General features: G+C 64.0%; 1 protein-coding gene and 1 long non-coding RNA gene across 3 annotated transcripts; both read left to right on the forward strand.

Moving 5' to 3' along the window:
- Window positions 1-11,224: 11,224 nt before the first annotated feature.
- LOC113596835 (collagen alpha-4(IV) chain-like) lies at window positions 11,225-15,326 on the forward strand. 2 transcript variants are annotated; one of them, XM_053204425.1, is made up of 4 exons: window positions 11,225-11,527; window positions 12,681-13,267; window positions 13,784-13,967; window positions 14,992-15,326. In XM_053204425.1, the coding sequence occupies exons 1-4, from the start codon at window positions 11,366-11,368 to the stop codon at window positions 15,022-15,024; spliced, it is 966 nt and encodes a 321-aa protein (XP_053060400.1). In that variant the 5' UTR covers window positions 11,225-11,365; the 3' UTR covers window positions 15,025-15,326. The 2 variants fall into 2 exon arrangements, with proteins under 2 accessions (XP_053060400.1, XP_026907566.2); XM_027051765.2 differs by having other exon boundaries at window positions 13,784-15,326.
- A 5-nt stretch (window positions 15,327-15,331) lies between these two features.
- On the forward strand, window positions 15,332-16,733 carry LOC128312063 (uncharacterized). The gene is made up of 2 exons (XR_008290858.1): window positions 15,332-15,619; window positions 15,923-16,733. It is a non-coding gene; the product is annotated as an uncharacterized LOC128312063 (long non-coding RNA).
- Window positions 16,734-25,572: the final 8,839 nt, after the last annotated feature.

Here is a 25,572-nt window from a genome sequence, read left to right on the forward strand (position 1 = left end):
GAGCCGGGAGCCCGACGGTCCATCCGATGCTGAGCGCGTTGGGCCTGGCGGAGCAGAGCTTTCTCAGTGTGAAGGGGCCACGGCAGATCCACTCACCATCGGGTAAGGTCCCTCCCTTGGTGGCCCAGACCTGCAGTACTGAGGAGACCGTCTGGAGAGAACAATCTCCATTTCCTGAATAAGTTGTTTCCAGAAGGGTCTCCTGTAATTTCATTTTAATAAATGTACTGTTAGAGATTGTTTTCACAGGCTGTGAGGACAGGGAGTCCTTCGGAGCCAATAACGAGGAGAGGCCTCACCCACACCCCCTCTTCTTACACGAAAGGCGCCCCGCCTCTACGAGATTCCCCTGCCCCCTTGCTGTCCTCGTGTAGCAACTTCTCCTGAAGGCGACATTGGGAGCACGGAACTGTGCCCTGCTGCTTTGCACTGCCGTGTGACGTCCCATCGCGCAGAGGTGACACAAAGTGCTTAAGTCCAGACATTTTGCCAGGACTCTAAGAGCGCGGTGAGGTCCTGCCTTCTGAGGGATCCTTGGGAAACCCCCCTCCCGCGTGGTGCCGCACCACGTGCGTTTTGCAGACGCCGACCCCGGAGAGCAAGGAGCGGCCGGAACCCGCGGCCGAGTGGCAGGCTGGCCCTGAACCCGGGGCCGCCGGGCCCTGCGCGCCACGCTCCCCGCCCTCGGCTTGCCCGTTGGCACGCACAGCATGTGTGAGTCACCGGAAGCTTGTTCATCACCCAGCAGGCAGCGGAAGGTGCCAGAACGGTGTACCTGGTCCTCCAACCCCGGGGGCTGGTGAGTCACTGCTGCAGGGTGGCGGGGGGAGGGAAGGGACAGGGGTCTGTCCGGAGGGGGTGGGGGGGGCGGCTGGCAAGTAGGGGAGCAGGACCTCCCTCTGGGTGCCCGTCATCCTGCTGCCCCAGCACACGCGCCTCCACACACGTGTGCACGTATGGGTGTGCAAAGCACACGTATGCACACACGCGCACACACACACGCACACTGGTTAATTCCAAGCCCCTGCAGGCTAGCGCCCGGGACCCGTCTCCGCCATGACGAAACGGGGGTGGTCACTCGCCCGGCCCCCTTCCAAGGGAGACTCCGCCCAAAGGACTTCGTCCACCGGCCCCGCCTTCCCAGCCTCCCGGCCCGCCCCAGCCCTGCGCCATCGCATCCACGCATCCACGGAGGGGCTCCACCTTGCCTCCACCACCCTTCAGGGCCTGGGCTCCCTGGCCTGACGCGGGCCGCGTGGGAGGGGTGCTGGAGAGCGTCCCACGTGACGCTGGCACCCGGTCCCCGTTCTCAGGAGGCGGCCACAGTCCCACGGCACCCCTGCCCAGCTGGCCGGGGCACCGGGCGTCGGCAACGACTTCAGGGCGCGGTCCCTCGCTCTCCGCTTCCCGGGAGGGGGTGCGCTGCAGTCAGGCCCCACGTGACCTCCAGGCCAGGGGCCCTCCGGCCCTCCGGCCTCCCTTTCCTGCTCTGGGAAGCTTGTGTCCTTCCAGGGGATCCCTTGCCTCGCCTCCAAGGCACCGCTGTCCTCACGAAGCAGGTGAAGACAGTGAGCCCCGGGGAGCCCAGCTGACGCCTGAACCTGTCAGCACCGCTGGTCGGAGGCTGACCCGGGATGTGCCTCTGCTGAAGGCACAGCTGTGCCTGGAGACGTTGGTGCCGTGTCATATAGCCGTCCCCTAACGGCCAGACTTTCGGCTGCCGGCGCCCCGATCCCGACCCCGACCCCGGGCCACCTTCCTCCCCCAGTCAGGCCTGGCAGGGGGCTGACGCCGTGAAAAACAAAAAAAACCCCAGTAGTTTCCTGATTGATCTCTCCCCGCTACCGGCTTGAAAATCAGGTCTCCGAGAGCGATGTCACTCCCCCACACTCTCATTGTTTCATTTCTGCTTATCGGATTCTGTGTCGTCCTGGGGGGACGTCCCCTCTGCCTCCCTCCAACAGCTTCTGCTACAAGGACATCGCTGGCCCTCGGCACGGGCGAGGAGGAGGTGCCCCTGCCCTCCACCCCCCACCCCCCACCCCAGCGCTCCCAGGCCCGGCCCTGCCGCCTCCTTTAATTAGCGGGACAGTCTCGGCTGTCAGCTCCCGGCTGCCTGTCTGGCTTAGGCCGGCGCCCGTTGTCCCGTTAAATCGGCTGTGGCAGGCCATAATAAAGAAGAAAAACAGCGGCTGCACCAGGTGAGCGGAGGGGCCGATGTTTGCCCAGGAAGGGCCCAGAAAGGAGACATTCAATTAAAGTTTTACTACAGCTCCAAGGCTCCAGGCCCGGCCCTCGCAACCAGGGGCTTCAGAAATGACTGAGGACGGGGGCGCCCGGGGGACTCAGTCAGTTACACGTCTGACCTCGGCTCAGGTCATGATCTCGCGGTCTGTGAGTTCAAGCCCCGCGTCGGGCTCTGCGTGGACAGCTCGGAGCCTGGAGCCTGCTTCGGATTCTGTGTCTCGCTCTCTCTCTGCCCCTCCCCTGCTTATATTCTGTCTCTGTCTCTCAGAAATAAATAAACATATTTTAAAAGCTTTTAAAAAGAGGAAAGAAAGAAATGACTGAGGACGGACAGGATGTGCTTCCTTGAGTCCAGCCTCTGGAAGGCTGTCTGTCCAAGCGTGACCCCCGGGTGCCGAGGGGCTCTCCTTCTGGCCAAGGAGATGAGACAGTTCCAGAAGGCGTTCGCCAGCCCCCAGTTCTCTGTTGCAAAACCAGCAGCTAATTTTGCCCGTAGAAGGGCAAAAAAAATAACAGAAAAATTCAGGCAGCCTCTTCGAGCCAGGAATGATTCCGTAGGTACAGGCTTAATGTAAGCTGAGAGGAGATTTTCTGGTAAGAAACACCTTGTTCTGAGACGCTCGCCTTCTCTGGCCCCCAGCACGGGCTGTCAGGGCGTTTTGCAAAGGAAGCCACAGGGACACGTAGGCATCTAGCACTGGGAGGGGGTGCCGCCCGCTGGAGGCCAACGTCACCTGGTCAGACCCCTGCTCCAGGGCTGGCCGGCGGGGCCCCGGGGGCCCTCAACTGACCCTCCAGGGCTGCGGCTTCCAAAGGCACCGCGGTGAGGACCCCCCGAGCCCACCCTTGCACAGCATGGAGGCTGGGGCTTCGGGATGGGGATGCTGGGGCCCGGCTAGCGGTCCGTCGGTGCCCCTGACTCCGGAGCACGGTGTGCTGGGTGCCAGGAGAGCCCCTCGAGTTCATCCCACATTTCGTCTCGGCGGCCATCCCATCGCAGGGGCCGGGAAGCCCAGGCCGGAGCAGTCGGTGACCTCCAGCGGCCTTGGGGACGGGTTGGCCGTGCCCACCACCTTGCTGCACTCGGGGAGCAGCCTCTCCGACCACGGACGGACAGCCACAGTGACAAGCCCCCTCTTGGAGCCACAGGGCCACATGGTCTCGGGGAGACCGCAAACGTCGGGTCTGCTCGTCTCCGGCGTGGCATGGCAGGACCTTTGTGCCCTCTGCCTGGCACGTTTGCCCCAGAGGCTCACAGGGCAGACTTTCTCTCCACCTGAAGGTGAACCCCACCTGCAGGGGCACGTCCATCACCTGCGCGCGAGTCTCTGGGTGTCCCCAGGGCCCAGCTCTGCCCCTGCGTGACGTGTACACATAGTCCCACCAGAGCATCGAGCAGGAAGGCTGGTTCAAGCTGGGCACGGGCCTTCGAAAGGCAAAAGAAACTCTAGCTGCGGTCAGTTCTCCGTTCCAATGGAGCAAACCTTTCCAGATGTCCTTGGAGGCGCCCGCCGTGTGCGGAGACGAGGTTGTTCGCGCCCTCCGGCAGGCCGTCCCCGTGGGGCGCAGGACCTGGCCTGGCTCTGGTTCTTGTCCCCTCCCCCCCCCCCCCCCCGCCCCGTTCTGGCCTCTGCGCACTTCCTCCCTGCTGCTCAAACCCGAGTCGGGTGCGACGCAAGAAGGACGAGAAGGGCCCGAGAGCCCCAGTGCCTTTGGGGCCGTGGAGGTCACACCGTCGGTGCCCCTGCTGTAGCTCGAAATCGCCCAGGCCCCACATCAGGGGAGGCTGCCCGCCTGACAGCGCAGCCTCCCCCTCCGATGTCTCGGCGGAAGGAGCTAGAAGCAGTTTGCTGTGTGTGAATTATTCAGAGCAGCCGAAATGAAATGAGGAAATGAGGCGACGGGTACAGATACAGAGAGTCAGAAAATAGATCCTACTCCAAAGAATGCGTAAGGTTGACGGTGAAAACCAATTAGCTCTGAGTTACAGAAACATTATTTGATGAGGTGCAGCCAGTTGTTTCGAGAACGGTGCCCGTGAATTGCGTTTCTGCAGACAGCCTCACTCGCGCTGTTCCGCGGCCTCTTCCGTGATGTTTGCTGACCTCTGCTGCTTTATCACGTGAGCTCCCGGGGGGCAGAGGGCCCTGGGGCTCGGCCACCGCCGGGGCCCCGGGCCGCACACCTGGGCCGGCACACAGCACGGGCCTGCGGCAGATTGCCAGGGAAGGGCAATCTGTTGCGTCTCCATCTCGTGGACTCGTCTCCACGTGCGCCCCTCGCATGCGTCCCCACCCTGGCCCCAGACAGTGTCCCTGAGCCGCGGCCTCCACCCACCTGGACTGGCCCCAACCACGGGTGTCACGGACGTGCCTCAAGGCGATCGCTCAAGCCAGCGGGACAGACGCCTCCGCGGAGCCGTGCGATCCCCCTCATGGTGAAACCATCCCAATCTGGGATCCGCTGGCTCTGGGTCTGGGGCTCGCTCAGACCATCTCCAAACACGCTGCTCGTTTAAGCTTCTCTGTGAGACTTGTTTGCCCCGAGACGGGGCATCCCCTGTGGGAAAGTGGGAGCAGAGCTGCTGTGTGGACGTTAAGACCATCGGATAACAGATAAACCAGGCAAAAGCTTCAGGGCTCTAGAATTTTCCCCGACGGCGGGACATGGCCCTGGGGCTACTTGGTCTGGTCTAGAATTTTCCTTGACAGCAGGGGCACTGGGGCTGGCAGCCCTGGGGATGTGGACCATGACCTTGCTCGTCAAGGTCACCTGTGACATCGTGCCCAGGAGCCTCCCTCCGGGACTCCTGGTGGACGCACAGCATGAGAAGTGACAGGCAGATGTGTCCCCGGTGCTGCAGCCACGGGTCAGGCTGACCTGCCAGGTTGGCTGGGCGAAGCCATGGCTCTCCCTACTCGCCTCCCCCTCTGAGCTACCGGACCTCGATGCCCAAGGAGCTAAGGCTCTTCAAGCCTGCTGTTCTGGGGTTCCCCGCACAGGTGCCTGCTGTATGGAGGGCCCTGCAGCCGTGGGGGACACAGAGACCCATAAACCCGGGTGTCTGCACAGAGGGGGGTGAGCTCAGGGCCTTGTAAATGGCCAGAGGGACCCTCCGTTTCTGGGGCTGCTTTGACGCATTGGTCGGTGTGGGATGTAACCATCTGCTTCTGAGCTCGGTTAACCAAACAACCGTTCATCCGTTCACCCATCCAGAATCTCCGGAGCACCTACTATGTGCCGGGTGGTGCTTTGGGCACTGGGGATGCGGTGGTGAAGTCAGGCTCTCCTCCGCAGGCCCACCATGTTGGGGGTGGAGGCAGAGGGGGCGGCTAGAAATCAGAAAGCCCACGGCTGCTGGCAGCAGGGGTGGGGAGGGATGGGAGAGAAGGTGCCTCTCCAGGGAGGCACCGTCCACGGGGATCCGAGTCCCCGGGACGGACGCACGCCTGGCGTATGGGAGGAAGAGCCAGCCAGCAGGTGTGGCTGGAGCCAGAGGGAGGAAGGACAGGGGTGCAGACGGGAGCAGGGGAGGGTCGCTGGAGAAGTTGGGGTGCCCGGTGCCGTAGCCCCTTGGAGAAGCTGGGAAAGAGGGGGGCAGCCGGGGAGGGGCCCGGGGCCGAGGGCAGGTCTGCGCAGGTGGGGACGCTGGGCCGCAGGGGGGCCGTCAGGGGGCCGGGCGGGCAGTTGCAGGACGCAAATCCCCAGGGGTAGAAAGGGACTCACGGAAACAGGGGCCTGTGGTGGGTCCGGGCGCCCCACTCCTGGGAGCAGTAGAGCTTCGGCAGACGCGCGGTGGGGGCCCCGGGGGGACGGCGGCCCCTTTCCGTTTGCCCCTGTGTTCTCAGTGCAGAGAGGGGAGGTCAGCGTCAGGTGAGGGTGGACTTGGGAGAGGGGGCGTAGGGTCTCGGGTTTCAAGGCAGTGCTGGGAGTCAAAGGCCCCTGGGCAGCCACATGCACACAGAGCAACAGATCAATGGGTTAACCGCGCGGGGGCCGGGCCTGTCGACCGCAGTGAGAAGGTCACTTCTCACGGCACAGGGAGCGAGTGGGAGCAAGTGGGAGCGGGGTGACCGGGAGGGGTCATAGACGCCGTGCAGGTCAGGCGGGGTGGCCATCTGTCGTGAGAGCACGGCCCTGTCTGAGGACTTACAACCCTGGAGGCTGGAGGAAGGGAGGCTGGAGCCAGGATTTGGGAGGAGGAGATACCCCGAGGTGACCAGGTCAAGGGCATGACCCACTGCCAGGGTGGCCCCGGTGGGGGGGCAAGCAGGCCAATGGAGCCAAAGGGCTGAGCGGCCGCTGGGGCAGGACCGTGCACAGAATGCTGCCGGCAGGTTCCGCAGGAGACAGGCTGGGGCTTCACAGAGCGGGGAGACAACAGGGTTGGACCACTTGGAGAAAGAGCCCCCCACTGGGGGACTGCAGGGGGCCAGGTCCCAGCCCCGGGGGGAACCAGCCTTCCGAGCAGGAAGGAGGAGGGAGGCGTGGGGCTGAGGCCAGGAGCAACGCGAAGGCACCTAGGTCTCAGAGCTTAAGGAGGCAGCTGGGAGCGATGGCCTGCCAAGCCGGGCTCTCTGGGGCTGGCCACCTCCCTTCTGGATGAGAAGGGTCCAATCTTAACAGGTGGAGCCTCCAAGGGGGCGGGTCCAAGGAGGGGTTTTCAGCAGATGCAGAAAGAATTTTCCCTGGGTGGTGAGCTCCCCACCACTGGCCATATGCAAGCGGAGGGGAGGAATAATCACCGGCGGGGTGCCTGCTGCGCGAAGGCAGGGCCGGATCTAGCCACCTCTGTTCTGTCCCCAGCCCCCATGGGGTGCGAGCCTGAGTCTCCCTGCAGCCTCTGCCCGCTGGGTCTCGTTGACGGGCCCTGGGCCATCCACCCGGCACCTCCAGGGCACCGCCCCGCCCGCCCGGGGCCATCTGCTTGTGCAGCGGGCCAGATGGGTTTTCCGCACACCAGCATCCGGCTCCACACGCCCCCCCCCCTCCGGCTCCCGCAGCCCGAGTGCACCCCCGGGATGACATCTCAAAGTCAGCAAAATGTGATTTTATTGATTGGAGATGCTGGGCGTGTCGATTTCCTGCGCAGGGAAAAGCATGCGCTGCCCGGTCGCTTTCTTAAGTCGTAAAATGCGTTGTGCGCGTAAAAGGGCCTCGTAAAACACCGGCCACCGCGCGCTGCTGGAACCGCTGACTTTCTAAATCAGGGAGATGAGTCTCAGACGAGCCTCGGTCTCCCTTTCTGCTGTAAAACGGTCTCCCTTGAAACTGGGACGGGAGTCAGCCAACATGTCCCCGAGGCTGCCAGAGGGCACAGGACACGGCCCTGGGGGGGCCGGGTTCCCAAAAGGCGCCTGCCAAGGCACAGGGTGGCGGCCACGTGTCGCCCTGAGCCTCCCCTCCCCTCCAGGGAGGACCCTCGCTTCTCCGGGGGAGAAGCTTCAGGGCCTGGTCCTGGCCCTCCCAAGCTCAGTCCCGGATGCTTCCACTCACGGGCACGCTGGGCGCTCCGCACAGATTAAGAGAGAGACCCTCCCGAGTACCCACAGGGTCTCTGGCCCGCGGTCTGATGGACGGCCCGTGTTCTCTCTGACACGTTGGATGAGCAGCAGCGAGCGAGCACCAGGTTCCCTCCTCTCCTTTCAGGCGGTACGCGGGGACCCAGGGGCGTCTGAGGGCATCCGCGAGGATCTGGAGGGCTTGGTCCGTCCTGAGCCCCCAGCTCTTTGCCGAAAGGAATGCTGAGCAGGTGCCACGCGTGGCTCACGCCGCTTCTGCATTCCCAAGGCCAGAGTCGGTCTGTGACCCCCATCTACGCACAGGGGAGGCTGGGGGAGGTCGTTTCCCGGAGGCCGGGGAGCCAGAAGCCGGTGAAGGGGACCAGATCTTGCCAAAGCGGTGAGGATAAAAAGCATACCTCCGGGGACCTCTTGGGCCACAGCTTCACGGAGGCTGCAGGTGCAGCGCTGGGTGATCCCAGGTAGGTGACTCAACCTCCCTGAGCTCATGGCCTTGGTCCCCAGAGGAGAGGCTCACCCAGGTTGGCAGGGCTGCGGGGACCGGACGCAACGTCAACACAGGGCGAGGCCGTGCTGCGTTTATGCTGCGGGTACCTCTCACCTTGATCCTGCAGCCTCGTGGACCGTCCCTTTCACCCCCTTCATCCATCCCTCAAGGACGGGGCCAGCCGGGTGACTGGCTCCAATCGTGCACTCAACGTGGGTGGATCGGTAAGTGAGGTCCTTCCAGAAGGCACGTGGGCCCTTTTCAGGACAAAGCCAGCTCACAGAGGGGCCAGGTCCGTGACGGACGCCACCTGCCGGCGGGACAGGACCTCCTTGGGCGCTGGCTGTGCCCCTCCCATGGCCACCATGCCGCGGCCGGGGACTCCGGTCACCCGTTGGCAGGAGAGCCATCGGGGGGCGATTCAGGCCCCCATCCCGGGCGTGAGGCGGCGGGACCCGGAGTGGCAGCAGGCAGCCACGGAGGGCTCTGAGCGGGGAGCAGGCCACGCTGGCCGTGCTGGAGAAGACAGAGGCAGAGCGGAGGAGGCCTGGCTGCGAAGGCAGCTGCCCGAGGTCACCACGTCAATCTCCACACAGAATGGAAACTGTGTGGCTCCTGAAGGTCACACGAGAGAAGGTGAAGGCAGAGCCAGAACTAGGGTCTCCCCACTGGGCCCGGCTGGACCAACAGGGCGGGAGGGGGCTCAGCCAGGCGCCCCGCGGCAGCCAGCGGTCCACGCGAGCGGGGCCCCACTTTCGTTTCTCCAGAAAACAGCCAACGTGTTTTCCCGGGCAGTCACACCGGGCCGCAGGAGGCGTGCCGCGGCTCAGACCCGGGTGACAAGTCAGGGCCCCCGGCCGAAGATCCCGGGGGGGAGCGGCGGCTGCTCCCGCTCGTGCCGTGGGAAGAGCCCGAGAACCCGCAGGAGGGGCCCCCAGTCCGGGCAGGAAGCGAGGGACCCTCTGCTCGTCCGTCACCGGCCGACTGCTTGCTTCAGCGGCCTCTGGCGGGGCTGGCGCTGACACTGGCAGCCGGTTTCCGAGCATCTGGCCACATTATTTAGCTGCTTAATGACGGCAGAAGCGGAGAGCAATCATGCACGTTAGCGTGCGACGCATTCCACATCCCTAATTGCGTGTCGCAGCCACTCATGGAAGAGCGCTGTGCACCCCGCCTGCGCGGCCGCGGCTTCCCGAGGACCAGGCCCCCTTGCAGCCGCAGCCGGCCGGTTTGTCCGGGGCCCCAGGGCCCCAGGGCTGCTGCTCTCTCAGGCCGAGCCGGAGCCGGGGGGACGGGGACAGACGCACACAGGAAAGGAGGGAAAGGGGCCGGGGACCCTGCGGAAGACGCAGTAGCAGCCCCCACGACGTCCACGTCCTGACCCCAGAGCCTGTGAACTGTGACCTCACACGTCAGGAGGGGTTGGCAGATGCTGAAGACCGACATGAGCCATCGATGGTTCTGGAGGAGGAGGGATGACCCAGTGGCCTTTAGGGGTCCTTACCTGAGGGAGGCGGGGGTCAGGGCGGGGAAGACGCTGCTTTAAAGAAGCAAGAGGGGCCTGAAGCAGGGCGTGGGGACCCCGGGAAGGGCAGGGGAGGGAGGGATTGGCCAAGAGCTTCCTCGTGCACCCCCCACCCCTGCGCCTCGCTGCCCAGACTCACGGTGTGCCGGCAGGCCTGCGTGGCTCCTTAGAGCAGGAGCCCCAGGAAGCAACAGGGGGGCCCTCCCTCTGCCCCTTGGGTCTGGGGGTCTCAGGGAGCTTGCAGGGGGGCGGACTGTGTGGGTGACAGCGGGTTCTGTCCACACGCACAGCAATGTGGCCAGCATGCGGCCAGCTCCGAAACACGTACGTGGGCCCCCAGGAAGGGGCTCTCTCCTGCCGGGACCCCTGCAAGTGGGAGGGGAGCAGGTGTGCTGGGGAGGGCACTGGGCTTGGGTCTGGCTGCTGGGGTGTCCCTGACCATCCCGAAAAACCTCGTCACATTGCCCTAAAAGACCAAGTGGGGGAAGGAGGGAGTTCACTGATGTGTCCCAGGGGGAGGGGGAGGGGCAGGGGGTGGGTAGACACAGCTCCTCCCGGCCCCCACCAGCTCACCGCCTCCTGCTAATATCTGAGGAGGGGAGGGCCACGACTAACCCCTAACCACCGTGCCCCCCATCCCCCAGCACAAGCAAAGCCTGGCACTGAGGGAGGCAGAGGGGGAGGGGGAGGGCAGAGAGAGGGGGGTGGGAAGGGGCAAGGGGGGCACAGGGAAGGGGAGGGGAAGGGGAGAGGGGGGCAGAGAGGGGGGGTGCGAAGGGGAGAGGGGAGAAGAAGGGGAGGGGAAGGAGGGAGGGGGAGGCAGGGTGGGGAAGGCAAGGGAGGATTGAGGAGAAGGGGAAGGGAGTTGGAGAGGGGCAGAGAGTTGGGGGGGGGGGGTTCCCTGGCCTGGGTCCCTTGGCTGCTCTTTGGTGAAGCCCTACCCCCCTCTACCGTGCCCTTCACCCCAAGCAGCTGGAGCAAAGGTCTGCACGCTTTCCGGAAATGCCTGCAGAGCAAGAGCGGATGGTGACCTTGCGTTTTAACTTCCAGCAACTCCGAGGGATGGAGCCCCCTCCCCCCAGGAGGAAGGACAAACCCCGGGAAGGAACCTGGGCCATCTGTGGCTGTGGCCCGCCCCTCTGCAGGGGGGCGGGGGGTCAGGAGAAGGGCTGTGTGGCGGGACCCCACCTGGTCCTCCCAGGAAGCTGCTGGAAATCACCCTCCACCGTGGGCTCTAACCCTGTGATGGAACTTGACGGAAGGACTGAGCTAAGAGACACCTGGGGGTTAGGGACAAATTTAGACCGTGCGTGTGAAAGTGCTGAGTCACGTCGCCTGTTTGGAAAACAGAGAGCTAATTAAGTTCGTGTCAGGGAACAGAGGAGGCAGTGGAAAAAACCTGCTCAGCTCACAGAGGGCCCAGGTCCCCCCTCCTGCGGCACGGGGCGAGGACCCCGGGGAGCAGCTGGCCTCGCCCCCCCAGAGGGAGAGCAGGATCCGGAGAAAAGTCGGGTGTCTGCACCTTGAGGCCTGCCGGGTGGGCTGCTGGAGGGAGGGACGGGACTTCCGGCACCCTCCTCCCGTATGCACCCCACCTTCTTTTCTTACCCCAGCACTGGCTCCCCTGCTGGGGCAGAGCCCGAGCGAGCTCTGCCCTCACAGCTTACGGTCTGGCAGCCAAGACACGTGCGGGGGACGGCACGGCCCAGCATCCGGTGGCCAGTGGCCGGTGGCCGGCTGCTAAAGGTGCCGAGGGAGCGAATTCATGGGGGAGGCCAGTTGTGCGGGGGGCAGGTGGGGATGATTGGAGCCCGGGTCTGAGCAAAGCCCCTGGCATTTGACTTCGAGTGGCTCGCTTTGCAGACATTTGCAGGCGCCCATCCTGGGACACGCTGGTACAAGGGGGCTCCCCAAGGAGCCCACGTCCAGGGGGACGTGCGCCCCATTCAAACGTTAACACGCAGGATGGGGCCGTGAAGCTGGGTCCTCTGTTCCCCGCACCGGCCCGTCTTCCAGGCTTCACCCCTCGGCCTTCCTCATCCTCACGGTGTCGGGGGCACACAGAGGGAGCGAGCCCGGGGCCGGAGGTCCTCCCTGCCTCTCCGCCGCCCCTCCTCTGGGAGGAGACGCCCGCCGTGGCAGTGCCGCAACCCCGCGGGCCCCTGGCGGGGGGGGGGGCCGTGTGCCTGGAAGGTGCTCCCTGAGCCACCACCCTCAGCAAAAGCAGGTGTGGAGGCTGATTGTAAGCGACGGGGACTTCTCCACAACGTCCGGGCGGGGGGGGGGGGTGTCGGGAGGGGCTGACTCCCTCTGAGTCTCTGAGAGGCTGTGGACTCGGGAGCCCGGACTCCCCCGGGCCTGGCCAGCAGTGAGGTTCAGGGGAGGTCCTCGCCAGGGGACAGAGGCCCTCATTCAGTTTGGGGAGGGGGGATTGGTCCCAGGACCCCTGCTGACATCACAGACAGGTGCAGAGGACCGGTCCGGAACCCTTTCCCGAGGACGGGTGGGCAGGGAGCCGGCAGGTGGGACCACCAGGACGGGACGGTGACTCCCAGCCCCTGCCGTCTGCCCCTGACAAGCTCCCAGCCTCATGGCCCCCTAAGTGCGTCCCAACCACTGTGGGCCCCGACGTCCTGCCCTCACAAACAGGCCTTGGCGAGGGCCGTTCCTTCTGCTGGGAGTGGCCTCCTCATCCCAGGTCTCAGATGAATGTCACATTCACAGTGACACTCTCTCTGTTCCGTTAGACTTGGCCAAGCCACAGATGGTTTGCCGAGCAGGGATGGTTTGCCAATTCAGCTTCCTGGACCCAGACTTTTTTGGCCTCCATTCTGCCTCCCCTTTGTCTTCATGGCCCAAGATGGCGGCCCGGGCTCAAGCCCTCACATCTCTGTCCCAGGCATCAGGAGGAAGGAGAGGACAAAGAAGAAGCAGGTCACAGGGTGATCACCCAACTGCCATTTGGGGACCGTCCCCAGAGCTGTCACATGACACTTCTGCTTATCCCACTGGTCACACAACTACTGTCACGCAAGGGATGCTGGGAAATATTTTCTCCCCTGAAAACTGGAGCACCTGGGCCATCTGGTGTGCCTCAGATGCCCCTAGGGAATCTTCCAGCATGTGTGGTGCGCATCTCCTGCTCCACGGAAGCTGTGCCCAAGCCCCTGCAAAAGCCCCGTCGTGCAGCCCAGGGCAGGGGTCCTGTCTGGGTGATGGAGAAGGATCCCAGGGAGACCCACAGCCCAGGGAGGAGGGGGAACACGTGCCCCTCCCCCCTGCCCGGTGGGCACAGGTGAGCCGGCCGGGGGAACCACGGGAGATGGTTGACCCTGGACCGCGTCCCTCAGGATCCCCACCAGCCCTGCCCGGAGCCAGGAGCCCCGAGGCAAGTGCCACGTGTGGCTTCCGAAGCGAAATCTCTTGTTCCTCGAGAAGAAGGCTGTCAGAGCCCGTGTCTCCTCACCGCCCTCCTGGCTTCCCAAGGTCAGAACACGAGAGGCCCCAGTCCTCCTAGCTCCCAAGGTTTGGGGAGCAGGGTGGGGGGCAGTCAGCACCAGCAGGGGACAGCCGCACTGGGGCCTCCGGCCGAGCGGCGGCGCGGGTGAGTTTGGCCCCAGGCTGATGTCACTCCCTGTGTCCGGGGGAGGGGGGTTGCCAAGGCCTGGACGGGTGGCGGCGTGGTTCTTCCACACCAGGTTCCCAGACTCCAAGCGGGGCACAGAGAGGCTGAGTGAGGACGGCGGGCAGGGGAGGCCTCTGCTCCTGAGCCTTCCGTCCTCCGTCCTCTCTGGAGCCTCCCTGGAGGAGGACCCCCTCTTCTGCCCCAGGGGTGCCCCGGCCCCCTCGGGCCCTTCCTGCAGCCCCGCTGGCTGGGCAGAGAGTCCGGACGCATACTGGCCGGCATCCGCTGAGCACCCGCTCCCAGCCGGGCCCTTCCAGGCAGGGGCGTGCCAAGCGCTCAGAGGCCCGTCCAGCCCCGGCCTCTCCTCCTTACTCTAGACTCGCCCACCGGCATCTGCACGCGGACGTCTGGCGGACATGTCCGCCCAGCGTGTCCCCGTCACCTCCAAAGCCCCCGCGCCGTCCCGTTCACCACACATCACCACATTCCCCCTGCGGCTCAGACGGGAGCCCCAGGACGAGCCGTAGGCCCCGCGGTCCCTCCCCCGATATCCGGCCAACGGTAAGAGGTGTCCGTTCACTCAGCCCGCGACAGCTCGCAGGTCCTTCCGCCTTCACGGGAACCAGCTTCGCCTTCTGGGCCTGAGCAGATGCCCCCAGGTCCCCACCCCACCCCGCCGCCCCGCCACCCAGCCTCGGTGGCCCGTCAGCGGACGGAGGCTGCAGGCTTTGGCTCCCGCCGAGGTTGGCTCCGAGCTCCCCCAGGGTCTGGCGCTGCTCCGGGGGAGGGTCCCTCCTGCCCGTCCCAGCTCCCAGGGACCCCAGTGGCCCTCGGCTTGAGGCAGCGTCCCTGAGTGTCACTCTGGTCTCACTTGGCCTCCTCTCTCCTTCTCTGCTAAGGACGTCTGCCCTTGGATTTTGTTCCCACCTAAACTAGGATGATCTCATCTCATGATCCTTAACTTAATTACATCTACAAAGACTCTTTCCAAGGAAGGTCATAGTGACAGACTCAGAGTAGGCATATCTTTTGGGGGCCACCGTCCACTCCACTAGAGTGTGTCCCTTGTCCTTCCCATCTTCCAGCATCTCCGCACCTGCAAAAGCTTCACCTCACCTTCCTCCTTCCGAAGGCAGCGCCCTGTCTGTCTGTCTCGTCATCCTCTGTGCCTGGAGTGGGTGGACACTCTAAATGCCTGTCTTCTGCTCCGAGGAATCCCAGGCAGGGTGTAGGCGGCCAGCAGGAGACCCTGCCGGGCCCCCTGGCCCCAGACAAATAGAAACCCAGGGTGGAGACTGGACCAAGCCGCCCCCACCGGCCGCGTCCACAGGCCCCTTGGTCCGCGTGAGAGCGCGAAGCTCAGGCTCCCCGAGGGGCCTGCACGACGGTGCGTGGCAGGTGCCCAGGCCTCCGCGGCCGGTCTGGGAGCACAGAGGCACGTTGGCACCAGATGTGACTTGTGGGTGGGCACCAGCCCCTCGTCAGGCTGGCAGCTCGTTAAGGCAACTCAGGAAGCAGCCGAGGGGGCGAGTTCACAGCGGCGGGCGGGGAGCACACTTGGGTCTGACTCATCATTATTTTACAGAAGTTCAAACACGAGGAGGAGGTGAACGTGTGACCCACTTCTGCCGGCTGATGGGCACCGACACTGGCAGGAGTGCCATGGCAACCAGACGCACGGGTTTCATTACAGCAGCCCACGGCGCTTTCTCACCAAGATTAATGGGGAACAGACACCGTCACCTCTCGCAGCCGGGGAGGGGGGGCGGGGAAGGAGCAGCGGGCTCTATTTACGAGTGGAGCCCCTGTGCACCCCGCCCTCCGTGGCCAGCTGCGCCCACGTACCTGCTGGGAGCCTGGGACACCCGGGGCCGCGAGGCAGGGCCGTGCCCGACCCCCTCCTCTGGTTCCCAAGGCCCCCAGTCCTGTCACCCAGAGCGGACCAGGGTCCCAGCCCGAGCCCCTGACGCCAGACCTGCTCCCCCACCCCCCGCCCCCACTGCCCCCCTTCACTGAACCGAGGCTGGCTACTAACTTACGCGTCTCTTCCTCCAGGGAGGCCTCCTTGACTCCCAGACCTCTGATGTCCAGATGTGGCCCAAAGACACAGCCTCAGTGCAGAAACAGGAGCATCTTGTTCCAAGTAGGATTGACCTCGGTGAGCTGGATGGGGCATCCATTGTGTCCTCCGCCCCAGAGTGAGGGCTGCCCAGGTGGGTGTCCTCCTGCCCCGCCTCACCCCTGTGTTGCCCACTCACTCCTGGTTGCCCACCCTCGGGGTGCCATCTAGGGAAGGTTCGCCAGTCTCCCGAACCGCAGGTGTTCAGAACGAACACGCTCCCCTTTCTGGCCGCTCGGACTTTGCTCTTTAGTTTTATTCCTGTGTCCCCGACTTGGAGCTCTTGTCGAGAGGCCCCATCACAGCCCCTCACTGGCCCCACCCTCCCCTGGGAGGAAGAGCCCCTGCCTCCACCAGCACCGCTGGCCCCTTCCCATCCTTCCCATCCTTCCCGCAGGTGACAGGTCTCGGATCCCCGAAACGGATTCCCAGAGATGTGCTCGGGGAGATACACATCTCGATCTGCAGTCTCATTTGGAATTACAGGTCCACACGGTCTCAGCGCCGAAGTCAGTCAGGACGGGTCTGCAAGGTCGCAGGGGCTTAAAACAACAAAGGGGTAGGTGTCGCTTACACACAGGGACCCCACGGGTCGGCCCACTCATGGTGCAGGCCGCTGGGAAGCCCCGTGGGCAGTGCTGGTCCTGGAGGCGGAAGCCCCGCACCTGCCCCAGAGATCGAACGTCACACCCCCTTCTGCTCAGAGCTCATTGGTCGGAAGCGGTCACGTGGGGGGGGGGGACCCCGGAAGTGCCTTCCCGCCAGCCGCTGAGAGGTGGAGAGCCACAGCCACGTGGCGAACCACGCTCATGACATCAAGTCAGGTGGCGCCGGCGTTCAAGGCCCCCTCCAGCAACCAAGGTGTCCTCCCTAGCACACGCCCCGACACCACCTGTGCCCCCCTCCCAGGACTAAGCGCAGGGACTGACTGAGTGCTGGCCCAGTGCTCGGTGTTTGTTAAATTAATAAATCAGGCCATGCAGGGGCTCCTGGGGGGCTCAGTCGGTGAGGCGTCCAACTTCGGCTCAGGTCACGGTCTCGTGGTTTGTGGGTTCGAGCCCCTCGTCGGGCTCTGTGCTGACGGCTCGGAGCCTGGAGCCTGCTTCCCATTCTGTGTCCCCCTCTCTCTCTGCCCCTCCCCCGCTCATACTCTGTCTCTTTCTCTCAAAAAATGAATAAACATTAAAAAAAACTTAAAAATAAATAAACCAGGCCATGCATAAAACTTAGACGCTTCATGTGTTTAGAAGGCAGAGCCCCCCAAATGCTCTCCATCTGCGTGGGGGGGCATGTCTTGACAGGGGACCACACCCACGCCAGCAGCCCCCAGCATGGCTCAGACGACACCCTCCCGGGGTTGCAGCTCAGAGCAGAATCCCCTTCCTGTGCCGTGGAGGGAGGAGCTCCAGGGCCTGGGCTCCTCCCTACCCCCCCCCCCTCCACAATGGACTCTATTCGTCAAGACTTGCCTCTCCAAGTCCTTGGTGCTGCCCCACGGTCCCCCATTGCCTCTCCTGCCACACCAGCCCTCCTCCACTTCCCCTTCCAGACTCGGATCTGGGCACATCAGGCCCCTGCTCCTGTCCGTGGCTCAGAGAAGTTGGCCTTGGAAGTAACAGAGCAGCCCAGGCACAGCCTGGGGGCGGGGGTCCAGGCTCCAGCCCACAGGGGTAGCTATTCCGTAAACTAGATGCGTTTGCACGGGGTGTGTGCACCCAGGGCTGGATGTTGTGGCTGTGGCACGAGCAATGCTATGATCAGGTAGATCCCTCAGAGTCTGGGGCCACCCAGCCCGCGGGCCCCTCACCCTCCTGCACCCCTGCCCGACTTCTTCGGCTCCCCTCCCCTTCCACCAAAAGCCCGCTCGTCACAGCTGCGTTCGCCATCCAGCGTTGGAATCGCTGTTTCCTCTGACCCTCCCCACTTCTGCATGACATTTGCCACAGTGACTCCGACCTCACGGTACTGTGCCCGGTGAGCGCCTAGTGCTAGGTGGGGCCAGCCAGGGTGCGGGGAGGGATTCACGCGGGAGAAAGCCAGGACTCCCTCTGGGCTCTGTGGCGCCCGACTGTGTGGCTCACCTTCGAGGCCTGTGCCATCCTTAACAGAAGGACTATTGAAAGTAGAAGATTTGCAGACGTCAAGTTCAGACAGTGGAGAGCTTGAGCCCGCCATGCAGGAGGGTGTCAGCACCACGGCCAGCACCCCTACCGTAGGGATGTAGGGAAGGGAAGACATCTTGAGGTCCCGTCACCCCTTCACCTACCGGCTGGGATGCAGACAAGCCTCCTCAACAGCCTGAGCCTCATCCCCTCCGCAAGGTGAGGACCCTGCCCACGGGGCTCTTGAGTGGCTCCCAGGAGACGAGGGATAGAAGAGATTCCAGCTCAAGGACGACACTGGTAACTGCTCAGTAAAACATGACCTGGGTCCAGCTCACCTTCCACAGCCTGCGTGTGCGCAGAGGGCCGGGGGGAAGGGCTGGCGTGCCGTCTGGCGCGTGCACACGCACACGCACATACCCCCAGGCACATGGGGGCGGACGGGAGGGGCTTCCCCCGAGGCCAAGGGGCCAGCCACGCTTGCCCCGGGAGAGAAGATGGACAGAATGCACACGAGGCTCGTCTCTGGCTGTGAACTTCTCGTCTTGTGCAGCCAGTTCTGAGCTGGGCTGTGTATCCTCAGTGCGGAAGATGAGCGGTCGAGCGGCCCCTTTCCTGCAAAGGTCAGAGAAGCCCCCAAGCGCCCAGGGACCCCTTTCAACGGCCTCCCCAGGGGACCCCGATGCAGGTGGTTCCCCTGAGTTTTTAGGAACTTCCAGGTCAGAAATGGAGCCTACTGTTTTTTGAGAAGGGGATTCATTTATTATTTTCTTTAATTTTTTAAATGTTTTTATTTATTTTTGAGACAGAGACAGAGCACGAGCAGGGGAGGGGCAGAGAGAGAGGGAGACACGGAATCCGAAGTAGGCTCCAGGCTCCGAGCTGTCGGCACAGAGCCCGACACAGGGCTCGAACTCACAAACCGCGAGATCGTGACCTGAGCCGAAGTCGGACGCTCAACCGACTGAGCCACCCAGGCGCCCCTAGAAGGGGATTCATTTAAACATTGCTGGTTCCTCTGCGCTTTGACTCCACGTTTGAAGGACACGGTTTCCTCCTCTCCTCTCTCTCTGCGGCCGCCTGTAACTCACAGCCATCTGGCAAAGTGAGTCGTCGGCAGAGGTCGAAACATTTATCTTCCTCTCCCTACCTGATCCCTCCAGAATTCAGAAACTCCTAGTGCTGTCATTCCTCATGACAATTTATGTATTTGCCTGAGACTGGGAAGAATCTGTCTTCCTGGAAAAGGACACAACTGGACGGGTCCTTGACCTGGCTTCCCGGCCCCTGGAGGCTTTTCGAAGTGCAGCCTGAGACTCCTCGTGGAAAGTTCCGGCAAAGCAGGTGTAAAACAGCCTGTACGTTCAGTCACTCTTCTCGCTTAAGTAACACTCTCCTTACATCCATCATCAGGCCGACTTTATTGAAAACCAGACTCGGTGCGCAAACAAATGAACCTTAACCGTGTTCAGCTTTGCTAGAGAGGAAAACCGTGTTTGCGCGATAACCTTTGCGGACGTCAGAGTCCAGGACTGCCAGCCGCCTGGGCTTTCGTCTTCTGCCCGTCACCCGGACCGGATCCAGAGTTCTCCCACTTCCCTCCAACGTGTGGCTAGAACCCCCCGAAAGCTGACGTTTCCAAGTTCTTCCCGCTCGTTTGCCTTGGAGTCAGATGGAAATCAAACTGCTCCTCTGCTGAAGCCACATCAGCTCCCGCAGGGGACAGGGCGACTGAACGTCCGGGCAGCCACCACTGCGGCTCCTATGTGGACGGCCTTCCCGCCGGTGGCCCTGCGGCAATCTTCTCGGCTGGACGCTCTCTCCGCTCCCAGAAGGAGTGCGGGCCTTGCTGGGACCACTTACCCTTTGGTTTTCTTTTGTTTCCATGGAAATGGCTCTCGGTAAACTACCTGATTGCTCAGATCACTTAGAGACCTAGAGGAAGCGGAAGCAACATCACCCAGGAAGACATGTTTCTATCATCCTGCCCCAGTCGCGTGAGGGAGGGGGCGTGATTGCTAACGTGTCCTGGTGCGCCCGTGTAAACAGCTTTTACAAAATTGGAACCCTTTTGAGTCATCTGATGGTTAAATAGTGGCTCTTGGGGATGTCCGCTCCCAGAGGCATGTGAGTCCTTGGCTCTGGTCCTGCCCGGAGCCTCCACCCTGGCCTGGGGGCAGCCACTCCCAGGCTGCAGGGCCCCATCGAGATCAGGCCCCGGGGCGACATCCAGGACATCCACAGTAACCACGGAACAAGGAAGGCCGGGACCAAGGCGGGACCATACGGTGCTCTCACCAGCCGGCTGCGCTGGAGGAAAGCCTCGAATTCGGTCCCCCAGGCCAGACGGAGGGTAGGTGGTGACAGGGTGGCGCTTGGGGCCAGCCATCTTTCCAGTCCGTGGAGCCAAGGACCAAGGGTGGGGACAACCGTTAACCTAAAAAACAGAGAGGGCGCCTGGGCGGCTCAGTCGGCTGAGCACCCGACTCTTGACTTCAGCTCAGGTCGTGATCTCACCGGTGCGTGAGTTCGAGCCCCGCGTCGGGCTCTGCTTTCTGCCTTGTCTAGCCGACAGCGTCCTCGGAGATCGCCATAGGGCTCGGCGTGCGGGGCGGAGAGGCGAGACTGAAGCCGGGGGCCCTGGGGAGGTGAGAAGGGGCCCAGTGGGCGGCCGAGGCCTGGGTTCCTGCCGGCCACCTGGGGTGCTCTTAACCTCCCCAGGATCTGCGTCCGGGCAGTGTCTTGGGGCCTCCTGAGGGAACGACGGATAGAAAGTGCTTTGCAAACACACACCAGGATCTGGCCGGGCTGGGTGTGGCTGGATTTCGGCCAGCCTGGAGCCTTCCCGCTGCTCCACAGTTAGGGAGGCGTGGGGAGGCCAGGCGCGTGCCGCAGGGGCGTGCGAGCGGCTCAGGGGCAGCGACACCAGGGAGGCAGGGCCGGTGGGAAGCTGTGTGGAAATCTGGCCCTGACTCTGCCCTGCCCCCCCCGGCTCAGGGCAGGCTGGGTGAGGTCGCTTTTCTTCTCTGCGCAGGGGTCTCCCCATCTGACGGGGGTCAGCGGCCCCCCGTGTTTCTCAGAGCCCTAACCCCTTGGCAAACCAGAGTGCTGACCAGTCCGCGGACCCCGCCCCAGCGCACCGAGCGAGCGGGGCGGGAAGGAGCAGAGGGCCCTTCCCCAAATGGACTGGGAACACGGCCTTTTGTCCACGGAGCCTCTGCCGGGCGTATTTCCAGTGGTGCTCCGGTCGGTGAGGGTGCCGGGTCCCCTGGCGGGCTCGTTTGTCTTCTAGCCCCAGGCACCTGGCCAGAGAGCTGAGGCCGTGGCTCCCATCCACAGACACAGGGGTCTCCCGCCCTCAGACGGCGACACTCGCCCTTCCTCCCCTGCTTCCTCAGCTCCCCCCGCCCCGTCCTCTGAGGTCTGGACTGGGCTGGGCCACGTCGTCCCTGCTGACGGGGCCACAGAGGCCCCGGAAGCCGGGCCGGGGAAGCCGCACAGGGACCCGGGCCGGCTCTGTCTCTGCAGAGCGCGCCCGTGATTCCGCCGCCACCGCTTTAAACTCCACGCTCGGGGCATTTGTTTCCGAGGCCGGAGCCTGTGTTTATCGTTACTAACGTGTGTTTTCTCGGGAGGGACGCGCCGCCTATAAATTTAGGAGGAGTGGGGGGCCCCGCGCAAGTAGTTGACGGTAGATGCGTGTGCTGGGAGCGCGGCGGCCCCACAGCTCAGAGGGAGACAGATCTCCCGCATACCTCCGAGAGGCAGCTCATCTGTTCGGGGGCGAAGGAGGGAGGGATGGGGGACCGAGCCTCCCATTTGTCTGACGACGCATCAGAGGCTCGCCCGTCTCCGCACCCGGTCTGCATGGCCCTGCTGCCCGGGGTCCCAGACCCGCTCGGCCGAGGCTACTCGGGGCGGGGGGTGCGCAGTGGGATTGGGCAGGGGGGCACCCCAGGAAGGCCGCGGCAGAGAGGGCCGGCATTCGGGGCACCGGTTCACGTCTCCGGGGCTCCGCGTCTCCGGGGCTCCACGTCTAACCCATCGCACAGTCTTGCGGTTAAAGACCCCCAGAGCCGTGGAACACCAGAGACGGGTGGGGTGGGGCAGGTTATGATCCAGCAGACAGTCCCTCCTGCCGGCACCTTACCTCTGTGGGAGGAGCCGTGTCCCCTGGGCACTAGGGTGAGCTTGGCCAAAGGAACGTGGGCCCCAGGGACAGCCAGCGGGGCCGGCACAAGCCACTGCCGGGGCCTGGCGCGTCTCCCTCTGTCCTTCGGGGCGTCGTGCCTCACGCCCAGGCTAGCACAGTCCCTCTCGCCCGGCCCCGAGTGAGGCCCGTGGAGCCCACCCATGGAGGCCAGAGGCAGAGGCCAAGGTCATGACGCCCACCGTGGTTACGTGGCAGAATCTGGCGGAAGGAGAGGAGCACCCGGCCCGCACCCCTCTCCTCAGGACAGGCCAGCCACGCGGACAGAGGAAGCCCTTTCCCTTTGGCCACAGGAGCTCGGGCACAGCTGGGAGGGTGGGCTGTTCCCAGTGCTCACCCCCCAACCAGGGGGACGCACTGACCTGCTCATTTCCACGCGACTTCCATGGCGCCCCCTGTGCTCCAGGCGCTGGGCTGCGTGCAGGGCCCTGGAGAGAGCCAGGCGGCACGATGCCTGCTCCCGGGAGCACGTGGGCACGGGGCCTAGCGATCAAACCCCTGGTCCTCAAAGAGACCCCCAGGGCAGCCCTTGCGTCTTTCCGGGAAACCCACTCTGGAGTCGGCCGGAGCCCGCGTGTTTCCCCCAGCGCGCTGCCCTTCTTCTCTTTTCCTCACACCTGTCCTGCCGGCCTCCACCTCAGGGCCTTTGCACGTGCTGCCCTTCTGCGCACAGCACGGGCAGCCAGAACCCGCGTGGCTAGATCCACTCTTCAGGGAGGACCCATCCTTCTCCCTCCCGGTCCAGGTTGTCCTCGAGCCCCTCTGAGTCACGCTGGCCGCTTGGCGACAGGCTGTCTCTTCCGACAAGAACAGGGGCGGGGCCTCACCAGTTCTATCACAGCTGACCGCAGTCTCCTGCTGCCGGGCTGACCCTCGGGACACAGGTGGAAGCATACCGAATGCATGAATGCACGACCCCCAAGAGGTGGCTCCATAAGGGATCCGGCTCAGAGGCGCCCCCTGGTGCCTCCGTCAGGGGCCCCAGGGCTTTTCTTGTTCCAAGTAGAACCTACTTATCCAGACAAAGCCACCCCACCCGCCTCCAGCCTCACGTGATCCGACCACACCGGACACTCGATGTCCCCAGACAAATCCGCACCTTCCTGGGGAGCGAGGGCCCCTTCCCGGGGTGCGGAAGCGCTCGGGATGGAGAGGCGGGGCGGCAAGAGGACGCAGGCCCCGCCCAAGGCCCCGAGTCTCGGTGTGCGCAGCCCGAGAGGGGGGTGATGCCCTCTTGCTGGGGAAGAAACCGAGGCACTGTGCCTGGGCAGAGCGGCCCCAGAGGGGCTGGGTTCCCGTGTGGCTGTTCACGGTCGGCCCCTCGTCCTCCAGCCCGGCCCCGCCAGGACCCGGTTCCTTCTTATTGTTACCGCGGAGGCGCGGGGGCGGGAGGGCTTTTACCCGCATTCTTGTCGTGAATGGGTGTGACGGGACCGTCACCGTTTTCCAGATGATGCCCTGCGTCCCTGCTGCTTGGCGGGCGGCCCGCGGGCCAGCGGAAGGGCAACGAGGGAATTCACGTGCGCCCGCAAGTTCAGAAAGAGTGGCTCTGGGTGACGGCCTGGCTTCGGCCGCCGGATTTTCCGAAGGTGATAACCCTGTCCTCCGTCCCGCGTTGCCCCTGAGCCCCCTGCTGTCTGGGTCTGGGCCGGCCAGGTGGCTCTTAAACACCACCCCCCCCCCCTCGCCGCCTCACACAGATGTGATTTGCTGACTGGGAGCCCCTCCACCGCCCCCACCCGTCCACCCGCGCAAGGACTACAGATCAGATAGATCGGGGCGACAGGGCCATGTGACTGTTTCTGACGGAGGCACTAGGGAGGTCCCCGCAGTAATCCTCGCATGGCATTGCCTCCCCGGGGCCCGAGGCTGCGGCAGCCAAGCCCAGACCCCGGGGAGGGAGGGAGGGAGGGTGCCCCGCACTCCCCCGGTCTCATCGGGCTACTCAGTGGCGTTATTTGCACGTGTTGGTGCCAGGGGGGAACTTTCAGAAGAATCAGGTTCGCTCTCAGCCAAGAATTACCATCACCCACGCGACGGCCCCCTAGCAAACGTTTGGGGACAAAGGGAAAGGCGAGCGGTGGCCGTGAGGGCTCCTCCCTGTTCATCGTGGACAAAGAGAGGTGCAAGAATACTTCTATTGCTTTGGGGAAAAGCCGTCTTAGCTGCCAAGGAGAAAAGTCGCCGGAGTCTGCTCTCTGGGGAAAGCTGTGGCCCTTGGTCCGAGGGGAGGCTCCCAGCCCCACACCGGGTTTGGGCCACGTGCTCACCTCCTCGGCCGCAGGCTGGAAAGAGGAGAGGACGGAGAACCAGGGTCATGAAGGTGGCTCAGGAGTCAAGCCTGGATCATCGGTGTGACGTGGCGTGGCCAAGAACAACAGAGGACCGGAGAGGAGCTCGAGAGGAAGGAACCTCTCCCTGTTCCTCCCGCCCCCTCCACGCAGCGTGCGGCCCCCACGCGAGGACTGGGGTGGCCCAAGGGCTTGAGCCGGCGTGACCCCCTCCTCCTGATAACAGACCTGGCCCATCAGGATGACCTTCAGAACTCACGTTTGACCATTGTAGAACGTCATGTGCTTCCCAGAAGGAGGGGGCATGAGGACAAGGGGTGGCTCCTGGCAGCCATACTGTGACCATGAGGCAGCCAGCCCAGGGACAGAGCCAACACATGGAAAAGCAAAGCCGAGAGAACCCCAAGCTCCTCTCCCGGGCTCAGATGCATCCCAAGTTCTGAAAGGGCCTCCCACACACGATCCCACTCATCAGCACGACGGTCCTGTGACCTGGGAGCTATTTTGTTTCCCATTTTGTAGACCAGGGGACTGGACTGTGAGAAGCTAGGCGTGCCGGCGATCACACCCTCAGGACACCGGATGCAGGTTCCCACCACACGCCCTACCCTGTCTGGTGCCTGGGGACCGGAGCAGTGCTCTCGGAGAAGAGGCAGCTGAGAGCGGCTGGCGGGCTGTCGTGAGCCCAGGTGGCTCCACGGCGGGGGGCCTGGGGGCCGGAGAGCCTGACCGGAAGTCGTCTGGTCCCTGACCTCCAAGGGCACCCTGGCCGCGGGGGGTGTCTGTGTGGCGTGAGCACGCCGGGGAACAGGGGCGCTCCGGCGCCTTCCGCTGATGGAGAGGTAAGGAGACAGCTCGTCCAGATGAAGAATGTACCTGTCCTCGTTATTCCCGCAGAAATGCATGAAAATGTTCTGGGAGAGGAGCCAGCTTCCACCGGGGAGTGTCAGGGAGGTGGGCGAGGGAAGATCTCAGCTTGCGGCTGTGTGTCTGCTCCACACTGCTTGGTGGCAGGAGCCCTTGGAAGAAACAGGTGGCATTTAGAAGCGGCTTGGGAGGGAGTTCCAGAAATAAGCTGTTCCGAGTTCAACTCCCCCCAGTCTCTTCCCGGGTCTCAGCGTGTGAGTGCGGTGTCACCGTGACCCCAGAAGCCCCCCTTCTGTGCCCGGAGGCCGAGAGCAGCTGTCCCCACCCTTGGCGAGCAGAAGGGGCTCCTACGCCCCGGGCCGGCGAGACCCCTCGTGGGGTTGGGGGTTGGGGTCTCCACGTGGGGGCCTCGGGGACCGGCTGCCATCCCTGCAGGTCACAGGGACGCGCGGCAGAACCTGGGCTCTGTGCCACCGAGGCCAGCAGGTCAAGGGGAGGCCAGTGGGGAGCACAGCTCAGGTGGCCCCGCCCTGGGGCAAAGGTGCCAGGCAGACGGGTGCCTCCTCCAGAAGGGGTC

The sequence above is a fragment of the Acinonyx jubatus genome, chromosome D4 (assembly GCF_027475565.1).
Source record: "Acinonyx jubatus isolate Ajub_Pintada_27869175 chromosome D4, VMU_Ajub_asm_v1.0, whole genome shotgun sequence".
In the NCBI taxonomy this organism is placed as follows: domain Eukaryota; kingdom Metazoa; phylum Chordata; class Mammalia; order Carnivora; family Felidae; genus Acinonyx; species Acinonyx jubatus.